Raw genomic sequence first — 13339 nt, 5'->3', positions numbered from 1 at the left:
AAGCTGCTGCCAGGGACAAAGGAACAACACCGAGGGGTGCTCAGCCTGAATTGGAGGTGCTCATCCCATGCTCTGGGGGTGCTCAGCCCATACTGGGGGTGCACAGCTGTCCCCCATGCCCTGCTCCCTTCCCTCCCTGTTCTCCCCAGCCTGAGACCAGTTCGAGAGCCTCCTAACTCCATACCTTGGGCTGGATCAGTCCCTGGGTGCTTGGGAAACAGGGACTGGTCTGTAGAGGGGTCTTGCTGACCCCCGTGATGCCTCCTGTGGGATCTCAGGGGCTCTTGTGCCTTTTGCTTCCCACAGAGCCTTTGCTTCACTAGGGATACGCAGTACCTGCTCCTCAGAGCCTCGGTGGCTGCTGTGACCAGCAGCAGCAAGGAGCTGAGCTTCCGGGTGTCCCTGACCATCAGGCACCGCGGGGATGGAGGTAGGTTTGGGGACAGCCCACGGGAACAGTGGTGCTGATGGCTGAGCGCTGGGGACCTGGCAGCGATGAGGGACTGGGGGGGTCCTGCAGCACTGTCCCCACTGTGTCCCCATCTCCAGGTGCCCCTCTGTCCCTCATGGAGACCCAGCAGCTCCTTTTTGGCTCGGATGAGAAGTGTTTCACCAGGATGACGCCGGTGCTGCTCCTGCTGGCTGGGTCAACACCTGAGGATGATGCTGCAGCCCCTTCCTCCTATCTCTCTGCCAGTGGGGTGGTGGATGTGGCTCCCTACCCACAGCTCAGGTCCGTGCGTGGAAAACCATGAGGGGAAAGGGGAAAAGGGCACTGTAGTCCCCCCTGTCCTGTCCCTTGTACCCTGGTTGGGAAGAAGCATGGCACACCAAGGTGGTTTGGAGTGCTGTGTCCCAGTCCTTTACACCACTGCGTTCTGTGTTCTCCCCACAGCCCACCCCATCCCAGCACCGCAGAGCTGCCGCCCTCCACCACCGCCAGCCCAGCCAACGCCACATCCCCAACAGCAGGGGACAGCGGGCAGTTCCTGGGTGTGCTGACCCTCTTCATCCGCCGGGTGCTGAGCCCCCGCAGCGAGCCGCCCACCCAGCCCAGCTCCCAGCACTGGTTGGACTTCCAGATGATGGAGACGCTCCCGCACCAACTGCTCAACCTGTCGGAGACGGCCGCCCTGGAGCGCCTGGTGCAGTCAGAGGAGCCCTCAGTGCTGCTTTTCCCCCAGGAAGGCGGCGTGGGGCTGGAGCAGCATTTTGGGGACTGGCAGCCGGAGGGGACAGTGCTGCAGCTGCTGATGGGCAAACTGCAGGCTGTGATCCATGAGCTGAGGGACATCCCGGAATTCCAAGCCAACACGGGGCTCTTCCAGCACCTCCTGAGCTTCTGCTACCAACCTGCAGGGCCGGCTGCGGGCGGGCAGCCCCCAGGTTCGGGGAAGCTGCACGCACTGCTGCTGCTGAAGGCGCTGCAAACGGTGCGGGCGCGTTGGCAGGAGAGGAGGAAAGTCCTGCGGCAAAACCGCAGCGCGCGGCACCAGGCTCACTGCCGGCTGCAGGAGCTGACCATCGACCTGCGCGACCGCAACTTCATCGTCATGCCCACCGTCTACGCGGCCAACAACTGCGAGGGGCCCTGCAAGCTGCCCCTCTCCACCCGCGTGCCCGGCTACCACTCGCACACCGTGCTGCTGCTGGGCATGCAGGAGCGGGGCTCGCCGCTGCAGCGCGCTCCATGCTGCGTGCCCGTCCGTTACTCGGACCAGCTCATCATCAGCGTCTCGGCCGAGGGGTTGGAGGTGCGCAAGTTCCCCAACATGGTGGCGGAGGAGTGCGGCTGTCGGTAGAGGTTCCCACCTGCAGCCCTCGTGCGGTGCTCCTGGCTGGGATGGGAGCATCCCTCCGAGCGCCTCTTCCTCCTGGTTTGCCTCCTAGTGTTGCTCTGGTTCTGTTTTTGTTCTGTGGGGTTCTGCTGCCCTACATCTGCCCGCAGTGACCCATGGCTGCACCCATCCCTGAGCCCTTGGGGGCAAAACCCCTGGTTCCACTCTGCTGTTCCATGGGGTCCCATCCCCGCACTTGGCCATGGCAATGGCTGCAGTGCTGGGCTTGCTGCTGGGTGCTGCTGTGCTGCTCCACGCTGTCACCGCTCCCCAGAGCACGGCAGATCCCATGACATGTCTTAACATTAATAGTGTTAATGACATCAGCACACAGAGCCTGGCTGCTCTGTGCCAGCTACCAGCTGAGCTCCATGGAACCCCACCACCAGGCTGAGCCCCTGTGACAGGGGCACAGCCCCTCACCCCCTCTGTCTTTGCACTGCGTTCTCTCTTCACAACACACAAACGTATCCAGAAACATGGTATATATATATATATATATATTTTAAGACATTTAATACCTTCTTAAAAATGAACATCGGTTTGTTTTAACCACTACTGGTTTAGCGAATACTCAAACCCGCTGCAGTCGGAGTCTCCTGCAGTTGCTGCAGCACTGTGTGGTGATGCTCGTGTGCTTCCTGCCTAAAAGCAGCTCTGCGGGGCAGGACCTGAGCTCTGGTTCTGAAGCTTTGGGCCTCCTGCACTGGGGCCACGTGTCCACGCTCCAAGGGCAGCCTGGCTTCCTTCACCCAGAACGCACTTCTCTCTTTGATTTGTTTTTTCAATAAAATCATTCACTGAATTAAAGAGCTACCAGGGCTGCAGACCCCTCTGTTTGCCGGGAGTGCATCCTTGCTCCTTAGGTGTCAGCATGGGAGACAATGAGCTGCTGCTGCAGCTGGGGATGGAGGGTGGCACGAAGCCCAGGGGGAGCAGAGCTCATTTCCATGCTCCCTATGGGCTGCCTTCATCCTGGGGAGTCCTAGAGTCCCCACAGAGGCTCATGCTGGGCTGGGTGGCCGATGTCCCCACAGGCATGGCAAGACCCCAGCGTCCCCGTTGGCAAAGCAGAACTCAGTGTCACCACGGGAACAGCAGGACTCAGTCACTCGTGGGCACAGATGAATCCCATCATCAGAGCAGGACCCCAGTGTCTCAATGGGCACAGCAGATCCCAGTGTCCCCATTAGCACAGCAGTGCCCCTTTGTCCCCATGGGCACAGCAGATCTCAGTGTCCCCATCAGCAGAGCAGGACCCCAATGTCTCCATTGGCACAGCAGGTCCCAATGTCCCATGGGTACAGCAGGACCCCAGTGTCCCCACTTTGCTTGCAGCCACTCTGGCTATGGGGACAAAGGCTGAAGGCGTGGTGGCAGCAGGGGGGTCCAGCAGACAGATGGTGGCCGTGTATCCGTGGGGCCGGGCCCAGTCGGTCCCTCGCAGCCTTCAGTCACGCCGCCGGCCCTCTCGCGCCCTGTCCCTCCCCGTTGGCTCCCCGGCCCTCCTGCCCCGCTGCTCGCCCCGTGGCAGCCCCCAGTTCCTCCGGCCGCTCTCCTGCCGCTCGGCTCTGCCCGCTCTGCCTTTGCTGCCATCCCTGCGCTGCTCATCCTTCTCCCGCCGGCTCTCCTTCCCCTCACGGCGTCTCTTCTTGTGTAGCTGCTGCTCAGGCTCCCTGTGTGCCCGGGGGGCTCTGGGGGGCTTCTCCTCAGGACTCCGGTCCTTGGGACGCGGCTCCCGACGGCTGCTCCTCTCTGCTGGGGCTGCGCGGCCCTCCTTGGGCCTCTCCTCCTTCTTTGGGCCACGCGGTCTCTCCTCCTTCTTCTCTTCCTTCTCCTCTTCCTCTTCCTCCTTCTCCTCCTCCTTCTTTTCCTTCTTCTCTTCTCTCTTTTCTTCCTTCTTCTCCTCCTTCTTTTCCTTCTTCTCCTCCTTCTTCTCTTTCTTCTCTTCCTTCTCCTCCTTTTTCTCTTCCTCCTTCTCCTCCTTTCTCTCCTCCTTCTCCGGACCTCGGGTCTTCTCCTCTTTCTTCTCTGGGCCCCGTGGTTTCTCCTGGACCTTCCTCAGCTCCACTTTGGCTGTTGGCTCCTGAGGTTTCTCTGTGGGCTCTTCCTCCTCTTCTCCAGGCTCTTCCTCATGTCCCGGCTCCGAGCGGCCAAACCACTTCTTGAAGATCCAGGGCTCGGCCTGGGAGACAGCGGTGTCACACACTTCATACCCTCTCCATCCCTCCCATGGAGGACCACAGAGCCATTCCGTTTGGAAAAGACCTCTCAGATCCCCAAACCTGACCCCTGCCCACACCCACCATGCCCACTGACCATGACCCCAAGTGCCACATCTCCATGGTTCTTTAACACCTCCAGGGATCTCCTCTGCACCAGAGGATGCTGTCCCCCCACCTTCAGCCCCATACCAGGTTGCTGTCCGCTTCGTCATCATCGTCATCATCATCGTCACCATCGTCATCCTCCGGTATGCTGCTCTCAGGCGGGACGGGCTGTGGAGCCACCACCTCTGGGACCTCCTCCTTGGGGATAATGACCTCTGGGGATGGAGAGCAATGAGCCACAACCCAAGCCCTACCCTACCCCTAACCCTAAAACCCCAGCAGCCTCTTGTGGAACCCACCCAGCTCCGAACTCACCATGGATGGGAGCTGCTGGGGGCTCTTGCTTGCCACTGCTGACACCGTCCCTGGGGCATGGTGGAGCTGGAAGAGAAGAGGGGAAAGAGGGCAGGGGGTGGAGGTGGCAATGTTGAGGTGCGGCCGTCCTGGCAGCACAGGGACAGCGCTCACCTTGGAGCACCTGGAAGCTGACGCTGAGCAGGGCGACGATGGAGGCCACCAGGATGCACTTGTTGAGGGTGAGCCCTTCCCAGATGAGCGGCTCCTCCGTGGGGTCCAGGCTGTGGGGCTCCACTTTTGCTTTCACGGGGAGGCTCTTGGGGACTGGGAACCCCAAGGAACTCAGAATTACCAGAGGTGGACCCTGACACCCCCTGTGCAGCCTCACAAGAGTTGCATCAAGCCCCGTAGGGTTCATATTGCAGGAATGGGGGGTTCTATCCCCAACCCATCACCAGATGGTGCCCGTGGGCTGCCTGGGGACATGGGACAGTGGGGCAGTGTTGGGGTTGATGAGGATTTTCCATGCACTCCTACCTGCAGGCGCCGCGGCGCTGCCCTTTGCTCCCACCTTCTCTGCACTTTTCTCACGCTTCTTTTCCGTGCTTTGCGACGTCGGCTCAGGCATGCTCAGCTCAGGGACGTCCAACTGCTGCTCAGGGACACCACACCGGGTCCCCACCTCCTTTAGGCCCTGTGCAAAGAGGAGCAAACGTTGGTGCATGCACACGGTCAGGTGGGATGGCGGTCAGCTGCGTGAACCCGCCTAGAGCCAGAGCCAGAGATGCTGAATGAAGCTGGGGATGAGCGGATGGAACCAGCCCCTGTTTGCAGTCCTGGTGGCTGCTAGGGCCAGGCTGGAGCTTTGCCAGCTCCTCCCTGGTGCCTGTGTCTGTATCTCTGAGCACGTTGGGATTTGATTATCTGCTAAGATGGGTTTCACCACTAGCTGGCTCCTTGCTGCAGTGTTGGGCTGCGCCTGAGCAATCCCAACCCTTGTGGGATCCGCCAGATGGGCCCCACTACGGGGACAATGCCTGGGGTCTGGGTTCGGTGCTGGCTGCCTGCTGCCCTGTGTCACAGTGCTGGATTGGTGCCACAAGTGAGAACTGCCACTCAGTGACAGCAACAGCTGGGCCATGAAGGCTGTGCTTCCTGCTCCCAAACTCTGCAGGAGGGACCTCTCTGCTTCCCAACCTGCAAACCTCTCCGGGGTGTGCACCTGAGGATGCCCAAACGCTGACACCAGGGCAGGATGCAGATCCCAGCCCACCACCACTACCAGCTCCTGAGGGTGGTGCACTCCATGTCAGGTGGATTGTTTTGTGCTGTTCCATGCAGGCTGGGAACGGAGCAGCCCCTGGGCCACATACCACAGCCCTACACAGACATAGGGACTATGCTCCTCATCCCCAGTTCAGGAGCTGGTCTCACCCCTTGGCTGAGTCGGCGAAGGTTTTTTCCCAGTAACCCTCCCCAGGACCCTTTGTAAGCCCCGATCCCACGACAGGAGGGTCTCAACTCTTGTCCAAACCCACCAGGTTGCAAGGTGGAACCACAGGTGTCAGGATCCCAATCCTGTCCTGCACCCAGTTTAATCACTGAACCATCCAGTCTTCATCACAGTTGGTGCAAATGGGAACTGAGACACCGCCTCCCTGTCCCGATGACGGACCCAAAGGCACCAGCACACTTACAATCTATGGCTCTCCCCACCGCTGCTCCCCGGCACATCAGCACCTGCAGAAGACAAGCAGAGCGTGGCACTCAGTAGGATGCTCACCTTCCTGGGTGAGATGAGGGGGACAGTGGCCTCTGTGCCATCACCCACATGGGGACAATCAGCCTGGAGGGCACAACATCACCCCAAAAGCACCACCCCAAGGCCGTGGGCTTCCGGGATCTGCACATCCCATCCATCATCGGGAAGAGGAATTTCTGCCCCATCTGAGCCAGATTTAGTTTATTTTTCCCTGGTGGAAAAATGAATGCTGAGAAAAAAAAGCACCAATTCCCAGGCTGGAATCTAAAACACGACATTGGAAGCAACACAAATAATGATGAGCAAACTTGGTGGCTGAGAAGCAATGGCTTGAAAGATCTTGGCTTTCGACATGGCATCAAAACAAGACTTCTGGTTCTGTTTTAGTTACCTCAGTCAAGGCAAGCTGGCCTGTGCTCCCCTGAGAAGCAGAGCATCTATTGCCCAGAATTGGATTTTGGGGGTCCCTCCCCAAGCTCGTGAAGTCTTCTCCATGGCGAGGCAATGGGAGCGTGGAGGCGGTAAGCGTGGTCCCCAGGGTTCATACTGGATCATCTCCAAAGCCCCAGGCACGCAGCCACTGCCCAGCAGAGCATGGCAAAGACGGCCACATGGCAGGGACAGCCGTGTGGGATAGGGATGGCCACATGGCATAGGGACATCCACACGGCAAGGATGGCCACATGGTAGGCATGACCACCAATGCCAGGGCTGCCACCACACAGCCCATTTCCAGCCCTCATCTTGCAGTGACTCCTCTAAGGGGTTAAGGCTACCTCGTGCATGAATGCTGCATCCTCTCCCACGTGCTCTGCACTCCAGGTCTTTTCAACACACAGAGTTACGGCCACAGATGAAACGTGGCCCCATTTTGCTGTTGCTTGGACTTTTCCTGAGCAAGCCCAAGTTGTGAGAGCCCGCGGTTGCTAACTCATGTCAAAGAAATGGCCAAAAATAGCCCCTTGCCTGCCCTGCCATCCCTGAGCACACTCACATAGCTGCATCAGGATGGGTCCCGTTGCCCTCATTGTGCCCGTGGCCAGCACGGCACCACATCCCCCTGGCTCTGTGTTGGGCTGCTGCCCACCCTGATTCAGTAAAAAAGTAGAAAATCAACACAAAGCCATACCTCGGGCTGAGCACAGCCGCCTCGCCTCCAGCCTGCGGTCCGGTACAGGCAGTGTGCAGTAATGTACAGCAACAGCTGCTCCTGCACCGAGCAAAATAGCACCCAATCACCGGGGGCTGCAGCGCCCAGAGCTGCCCCCCCAGAAAAGGCAGTGTGGCACAGGGCTGACCCCAAACCTGGGGCTGAGGCTCTGCTCCCTGAGTGCATCCCAGCGGTGAGGCTGCAAGGGGATGGGGTATCCCCTTTTTGGGCAGCAGGAAAGGAAAAGCAGCTCTGCTGGTGGGGACAGCCTCAGGTAGGAGCCCGCCCTCCCAGTGTGTCCCCATTGAAGTGGCACCACGTGGCACGTGTCCGTGTCCTGCCTTGAGGACACCTCTTCGGATGTTGCTCTGGAAGGGAGAAGGGCTGAGAACCCAAAGCTGCAACACGTCGTTTTGCAGCACTGACATTTGCCATCAGCACAGGTTTGATATTTCATCCATTGCAGGATTCACAGGAGGGACAAACCAGGCACCGGCACCTCTGGAGCCCCAGACAGCAGGAGCCGATCCCAAACAGAGCTCCAGGGCTCCGCAGCCAGATTGAAGCCACGCGGTCTGTTTCCTATTAACAGAATTAAAAACAACTTACAGAGCATTTTTTCCCCCTAACATCACTTCAGCTTGACGCAGCTCTGTTTTTCTGACGCCGCGATGATGGATGGCATGGGCTGGCCCCTGCCCAAGCTTGGAGGACTCCCAGAGTTTTATGCACATTGGGACAGGGAGGAAACCTGCACGGTGCCCAGCATGAAGGCTCGCCCTCCTCATCCTCTGCCTGGGGAGCTCCTATATACCCCAAAAAGGATAACTAGCATCCTCCTCCTGCATGCTGGGAGCACTCTTGGCCACGGGGCGTCAGCCCACGGTCCTGCTTTAGGACCACGCAGCAGACAGGAGCAGCCGTCTGCTTTCCAGGGCAGGGATTTCCCGGCTCTGGCAAAGGCAGGGCTGAGCACGCAGTGAACCCTACTGCAGTATAAATAACCTTCTGCCGAAGCCGAGCCCAGATGGAGGAGAGCTGTGCCGTAAACAAAGCCCTCCCCAACGCGCCAGGGCTGCGGGCGCGTGCCAAGGGTATATTTCTGTTTTGTTCCCACTCCAGTAGGGTCAGGCAGTTAGCTGGCGAGGCACGCTTGCTTTATAGGGGCAAAGTGAAAGCAGGGCTGAATAACAACCCCTTCTGCTCCCAGCTGTGTTTCATGTGGGGCTTGCAGGTCTGTCAGCTTGCTGTGTTCTCTTGATGTCAAACTCATCCTCCCAGGACACGCATGCAGAGCCCAAGCAAAACTTCTTCCCACTCATCCTGGTGTGGGACCGTGGGACAGGGACTCTCCTGCACATTCAGGGCCTTCTCAGCTCGTTTCTTGCAGCAGGAAGGGACCAAGAGGTGTTTCATCCCCAGTGTCCAGTTCTAACTCAGGCAGACGGAGGAAGGAGATACCCAGAGGTAAAATCTTTCCTAATCCCTTGACTTCCCCACCAAATCCCAGCTTTTCCCTTGCCCTGAGGCTCAGAAAAGGGGTTTTGGTTGGTACCCATGTGCCAGCTTCCAGTTGGGCCGCAGCAACCCTGTGCTTCTATAGCAATGCTCTCCCATCTTCCCAGTGGGATGTAATCTCCTTCCTCCCCATCCTTAATAACTTGTGCTTAAAAGACAGCTGCTAAGACATGAGGTTGGCCCCCGGTTATCTTCAGACTTGGGTTTAAGGGAAGTTGATGTTGTCTGTAGTCAGAACTGAAGGACTACGTGGTCCGTGAGTGCAGCCAGCGTCATCCCCGCATCGTGCCCTCGCACAGCCATGGGGTGATGCAAACAAATGGACACTATCTTCATCAGGGAGTGCTTGAGAAGTTACAGGAAGCAAAGAGACGTTTTCTGTCTGCCAGCTGTGCCTCTCCCGTCAAATCACACTTCTCTCATCACCGATGATTTGAGATGAATCAAGGCGAGCAATCTCCTTGTCTGGGTGCCATTAATTGGAAGCCCGCAGCGTTTTGGAAGCAAGATGTTCCTGTGGCTTTGTGCCACCAGGTGTTACTGTGGGATTGGGTAATGCTTCCCGACACGGAGAGATGCAGTGAGAAATGGAGCATCCTAAGCACAAGCTGATGCCCACGGCTGGTACCAAATGGGCCCCTCTGCCCTCGGTGATCCCATATGATCCAGAGCAGCTCTGCGCTGTCTGATCGCACCCTAATCCACGTGTGACCTAAATACTCCGATTTATGAATCCCAGAGGTTTTCACTCCATTTGCCTGGCAGAAGGAGCAGCATTCAGGTCAGCTGGAACACGAGGTGCCAGATCCCATTAAATGCCACTTTTAGTCTCAGCTTCATTTGATAATTGTTCCATTATACGTTTTCTCACAGCTCAGTGTTGCTTGGGGCTAATCGTTATTCTCTTTGAAGACTCCAAGCCATCTGTAGCTCTGAGTAGAGCATGAGCAAGCAACTGCTGGGACACGACATCCCAAACAAAACATCCTTGAAGGTGCTGCCTGGTGACAGGGACAGGTCCCACCAGACACCTCATCCCTGCCATGGAACAAGGAACAGCACCATGTGGTGCTGGTGGGACCAGGAACTCATTTCAAGAGCAACCAGCTGTTCCCCATTTCTCCTTTCCTTTATTAGATAAGAAATTCCAAGTTAAAAGTCAGCAGAGTTCAGAAATCACATGCAAATCTCACGTGCCAGGCTGTGCTCTCCTGCCTGCTCACTACTTGTTTCTTTGTTTCTCTGTGATAGTGGAAGAAGGCTGGAAAGGCTTGATTTCCACTTTCTTTAGCATCAGAAAGGACCATGATCATGGATGGTTTGGGTTGGAAGGGGCCTTAAAAATCACAGAACCATATAATATGGTTGAGTTGTAAGGGACCTCAAAGATCATGGAACCACAGAATGGTTGGTTTGGGTTGGAAGGGGCCTTAAAGGTCATGGAACCACAGGCTCCATCCCACATAGCTGCCTCTGAAGGGACCTGCATGAGCACCTCCAGCTGAGGTTGAAGTGCTGCAGTGGCTTTTATGCTGTTTTCTCCCCAGAGTAGCACAGTGACATGACTAACAGGGCTTGCACTGACCACAAACCCTTCTCTTTTCACCCCAGAGGAGCCAATCCACCTCAGCATCCCACCTGCAGCTAGGGATAGCTTAGGTTGGGCTCCATCGCAGGAAGAAAACCCACAGCACAGAAGCCAGGAGCGGGGTTTTGGCCACGGCAGGACCTTGAGGCTCCCCACAACAGGAGATGGATGCACAGAGCCCATCCCAACCACAAGGTTCCTGGCATTGCCGCTGTGTTTGAAGCATGGCTGCCCTCGAGTGGTGCCTCAGGAGCACAAAGCATCCCTGAAGGGATGCACGTCCACACCAGGATTCCATCCCTTCTGTCCCTCCTCCTGGCCCCATATGTGCGGTGGGGGAGCAGAGCCAGCTGAGGCTTCTTGCTGTGTATTTTTTTTTTCCTGTTCTAGGAAAACACAAACAACAGCCTGAAGGAATTTCCTCCTCCAGCCCTGAGTCAGGCCCCAAATTGGCTGCTTGAAATCGCGAGGGTTTTTTTTTCATAGGAAGTAGTGCAGCAGCACTGGGCACAGCAGTCCCCATCTCTGAGCCCATCACGAGGCAGTGCTGGGCAGTTCTGGGGGAAGGCGGGCAGCTGGACTGGGTGTTCTTAGAAGTCTTTTCCAACCCTAATGATTCTGTGATTTTAACATTGACTTATTCTTGAGATGTGGGGATTTTAAGAGCAAAAGAGAGACAAGCAGAAGGCACTACTCTTTAATCACCTGTTTTCCTGCAGAGAGTGGGGTGAGCACCTCCCCATGCCCATCCTCAGTCTCATGTAGCATCTGATGAACCCCATGCCACCCTGAATCCGGGTGACAATGACCCCCAGCATCTTGCTGGTCCCTTCTGCCTCTGCACCTGCACAGTGCTTTGATCGATAGCCAGGTGCTGTAGGACTGCTGAGATCAGAGCAGCAGCTCTCACCATTAATGTGTGCAGCAGCCATCCCCAAATGCTCCCAAACAGCACCACTGCCACCACTGGGCTGTTTTCCATTTACCAGGACAAGAAGACGACAATGTGAAGGCCCGGTAGGGAATAAGCAAGAGAATGCAAGAGTCCAGTGAAACAGTGAAACAGCCCATGCCAGGACTACACCGCTCAGTTTTGTGTTTTGTGCTGAGAGGCAGATGATCTCATCGGGGAGGAATCAAAGGCAGCACAGCAGCGTGCAGGTGGATGAGCAGTGCAGCCAGGCTGGGAGGTAAGGACAAGATGGGGCAGGTTGTGGTGTGGGGCAGAGCCCGGCTCCGGCTGCAGGGCAATGCGCTGCTGCGTGGGAATTTCTTTCCATGTCACAAGGGGAGGAGAAAGGGTGAATAACTGCTCCACGGCAGCTCCAAGAAGTGAACAATTTTCCAAGAAGAAAGGTTAAAATCCCAGGTGCTGCATGGAAGGGCACCCTGTGAATAGGGCTAACAAGGCAGAGCAGTGGGAAAAACGGAGCAGAGGTTTCTCATCCCTACCTCCACCACCTCCATGTGTCCCTCCCTGTTCCCAGCACTGCCACCAGCACAGCCCTGCTGTGTCCTGCTCACCTGCACTCCTTCCTGCACCCAAGCATCCTGCTGACATTTCTGCTACCATCCAGTTCTGCTGCTCCTGGTCAGTGCTTTCTGTGGTTATTAGAAAGAAGATGGGGAGACAGCGTGATCATCTACGCTTTGTTTCTTTACAATAAGAGCACGGCTCCCCTCTAGTAGCCCATGTGCAACAGGAGACAGTCAGTGAGCAAATGCTGTGCAGGGAGCTCAGAGGCACTGTGGGTACAGCTGTGCAAATGTCAGCGCAGGGCTTACAGCAGCAAAAAGGCATCCTAGGGGATTGCTGCAAATGGTGCAGAGATGATGCTAGAAAAAAGCAGCCTGTGCATGCAGAAATCCCGCTGTGCACCTACATCTTGAAACAGCACTGGTCATCCTGTGTCAGAAAAGATACAGGAATGCAAAGAAAGAGGGCTGGGGGTGCATGGGGTGAGGAGTGAGGCCCGAGTCTGCACATCAAAACATATTTCCCATCAATCACCCCATGGAGGCTTTTCATACTGCATGTGGTGTGATTCATGAGGAACCTGTAATGTTTAATTAGAGGGGAGAGACTGATCCTGCTGTGAAACACTTCCAGATCCCACACCAAGCTCCTCACTGACTTAATTTATGGGATGCAAACAGCACAGAAAATGGTGTAATGGGAGAAGTCGTGTAGCTTTGTCGACCTTGGGATTCAACAGCTGTTCCAAAGAAGGGTGATTTACAGATGAAATGAGATGCAACCAGCAGTGAACCCAATGGGGAGACCCAGCCTGTGTCCTGCTCCCTGCCCTCTGCCTCCTGGCATGAAGGTCACCCCTTTATCTACTCATGAGATCCCTCTTTGGCTTCGATTACGTGTGACCCAACCCTAGATGTCAAATTTACGGCTGGTGACAAGGCCATAAATCCTGATTGGCCTCCAGTCAGGGTGATAGGGTTACTCTGGTACCCCCAGCACCCTGCAGGGGGTCCCCCCAGGGGCTCTCACTATGTGCGTGCCCCATTCTGTGCCCTTTATCGCTCTGCAGTGTTATTCATCAGGAAAAAATGCTGTAGGACTTCTCTCCTTCATGCTAACTGGTCCCATGACCTCAGTTTCATGATTCTTGATTTTGGAGTGCAATAATTTCCAATAGCAAGAAGGGAGAGGCTCTAGCTCTAGGGAAGGGAAGGCTCTAGCTAAAGCTGTAAGGAGCAAGTGCTTGCCAAATAACTGATTGGGGTCTGCACATCTCCAACCCTGGGCTCCCTATGCCACATGGGTCAGCACGGCAGGGAATGGGGAGCTAAAAGCACAGAGACTTGCTGCTGGAGGCACCTTACCCAGTCCCTAAATAG

General features: G+C 56.5%; 2 protein-coding genes across 2 annotated transcripts in view; one reads left to right on the top strand and one right to left on the bottom strand.

Moving 5' to 3' along the window:
- LOC306955456 (muellerian-inhibiting factor-like) overlaps positions 1-1802 on the top strand; it is a gene marked incomplete at both ends in the record, with an annotated part of 3654 nt that extends 1852 nt beyond the window's left edge. Inside the window, 3 exons of the mRNA XM_079546753.1 lie at positions 307-430; positions 550-733; positions 896-1802. Coding sequence (XP_079402879.1) covers positions 307-430; positions 550-733; positions 896-1802 — 1215 coding nt within the window. The remainder of the gene's footprint in view (positions 1-306; positions 431-549; positions 734-895) is intronic.
- A 1486-nt stretch (positions 1803-3288) lies between these two features.
- Positions 3289-9171, bottom strand: LOC306955455 (uncharacterized protein; the record flags this gene model as incomplete). Its single annotated transcript, XM_079546752.1, has 5 exons — positions 3289-4023; positions 4253-4383; positions 4484-4549; positions 5003-5159; positions 9145-9171. 5 exons carry the CDS (start codon positions 9169-9171, stop codon positions 3289-3291), a joined length of 1116 nt encoding a protein of 371 aa, XP_079402878.1.
- Positions 9172-13339: the final 4168 nt, after the last annotated feature.

Source organism: Tetrao urogallus (assembly GCF_951394365.1).
Source record: "Tetrao urogallus genome assembly, chromosome: 25".
Classification (NCBI taxonomy): Eukaryota; Metazoa; Chordata; class Aves; order Galliformes; family Phasianidae; genus Tetrao; species Tetrao urogallus.
Note: the sequence above shows the minus strand (reverse complement) of the source record. Positions and strands in the feature narration are given on the sequence as shown.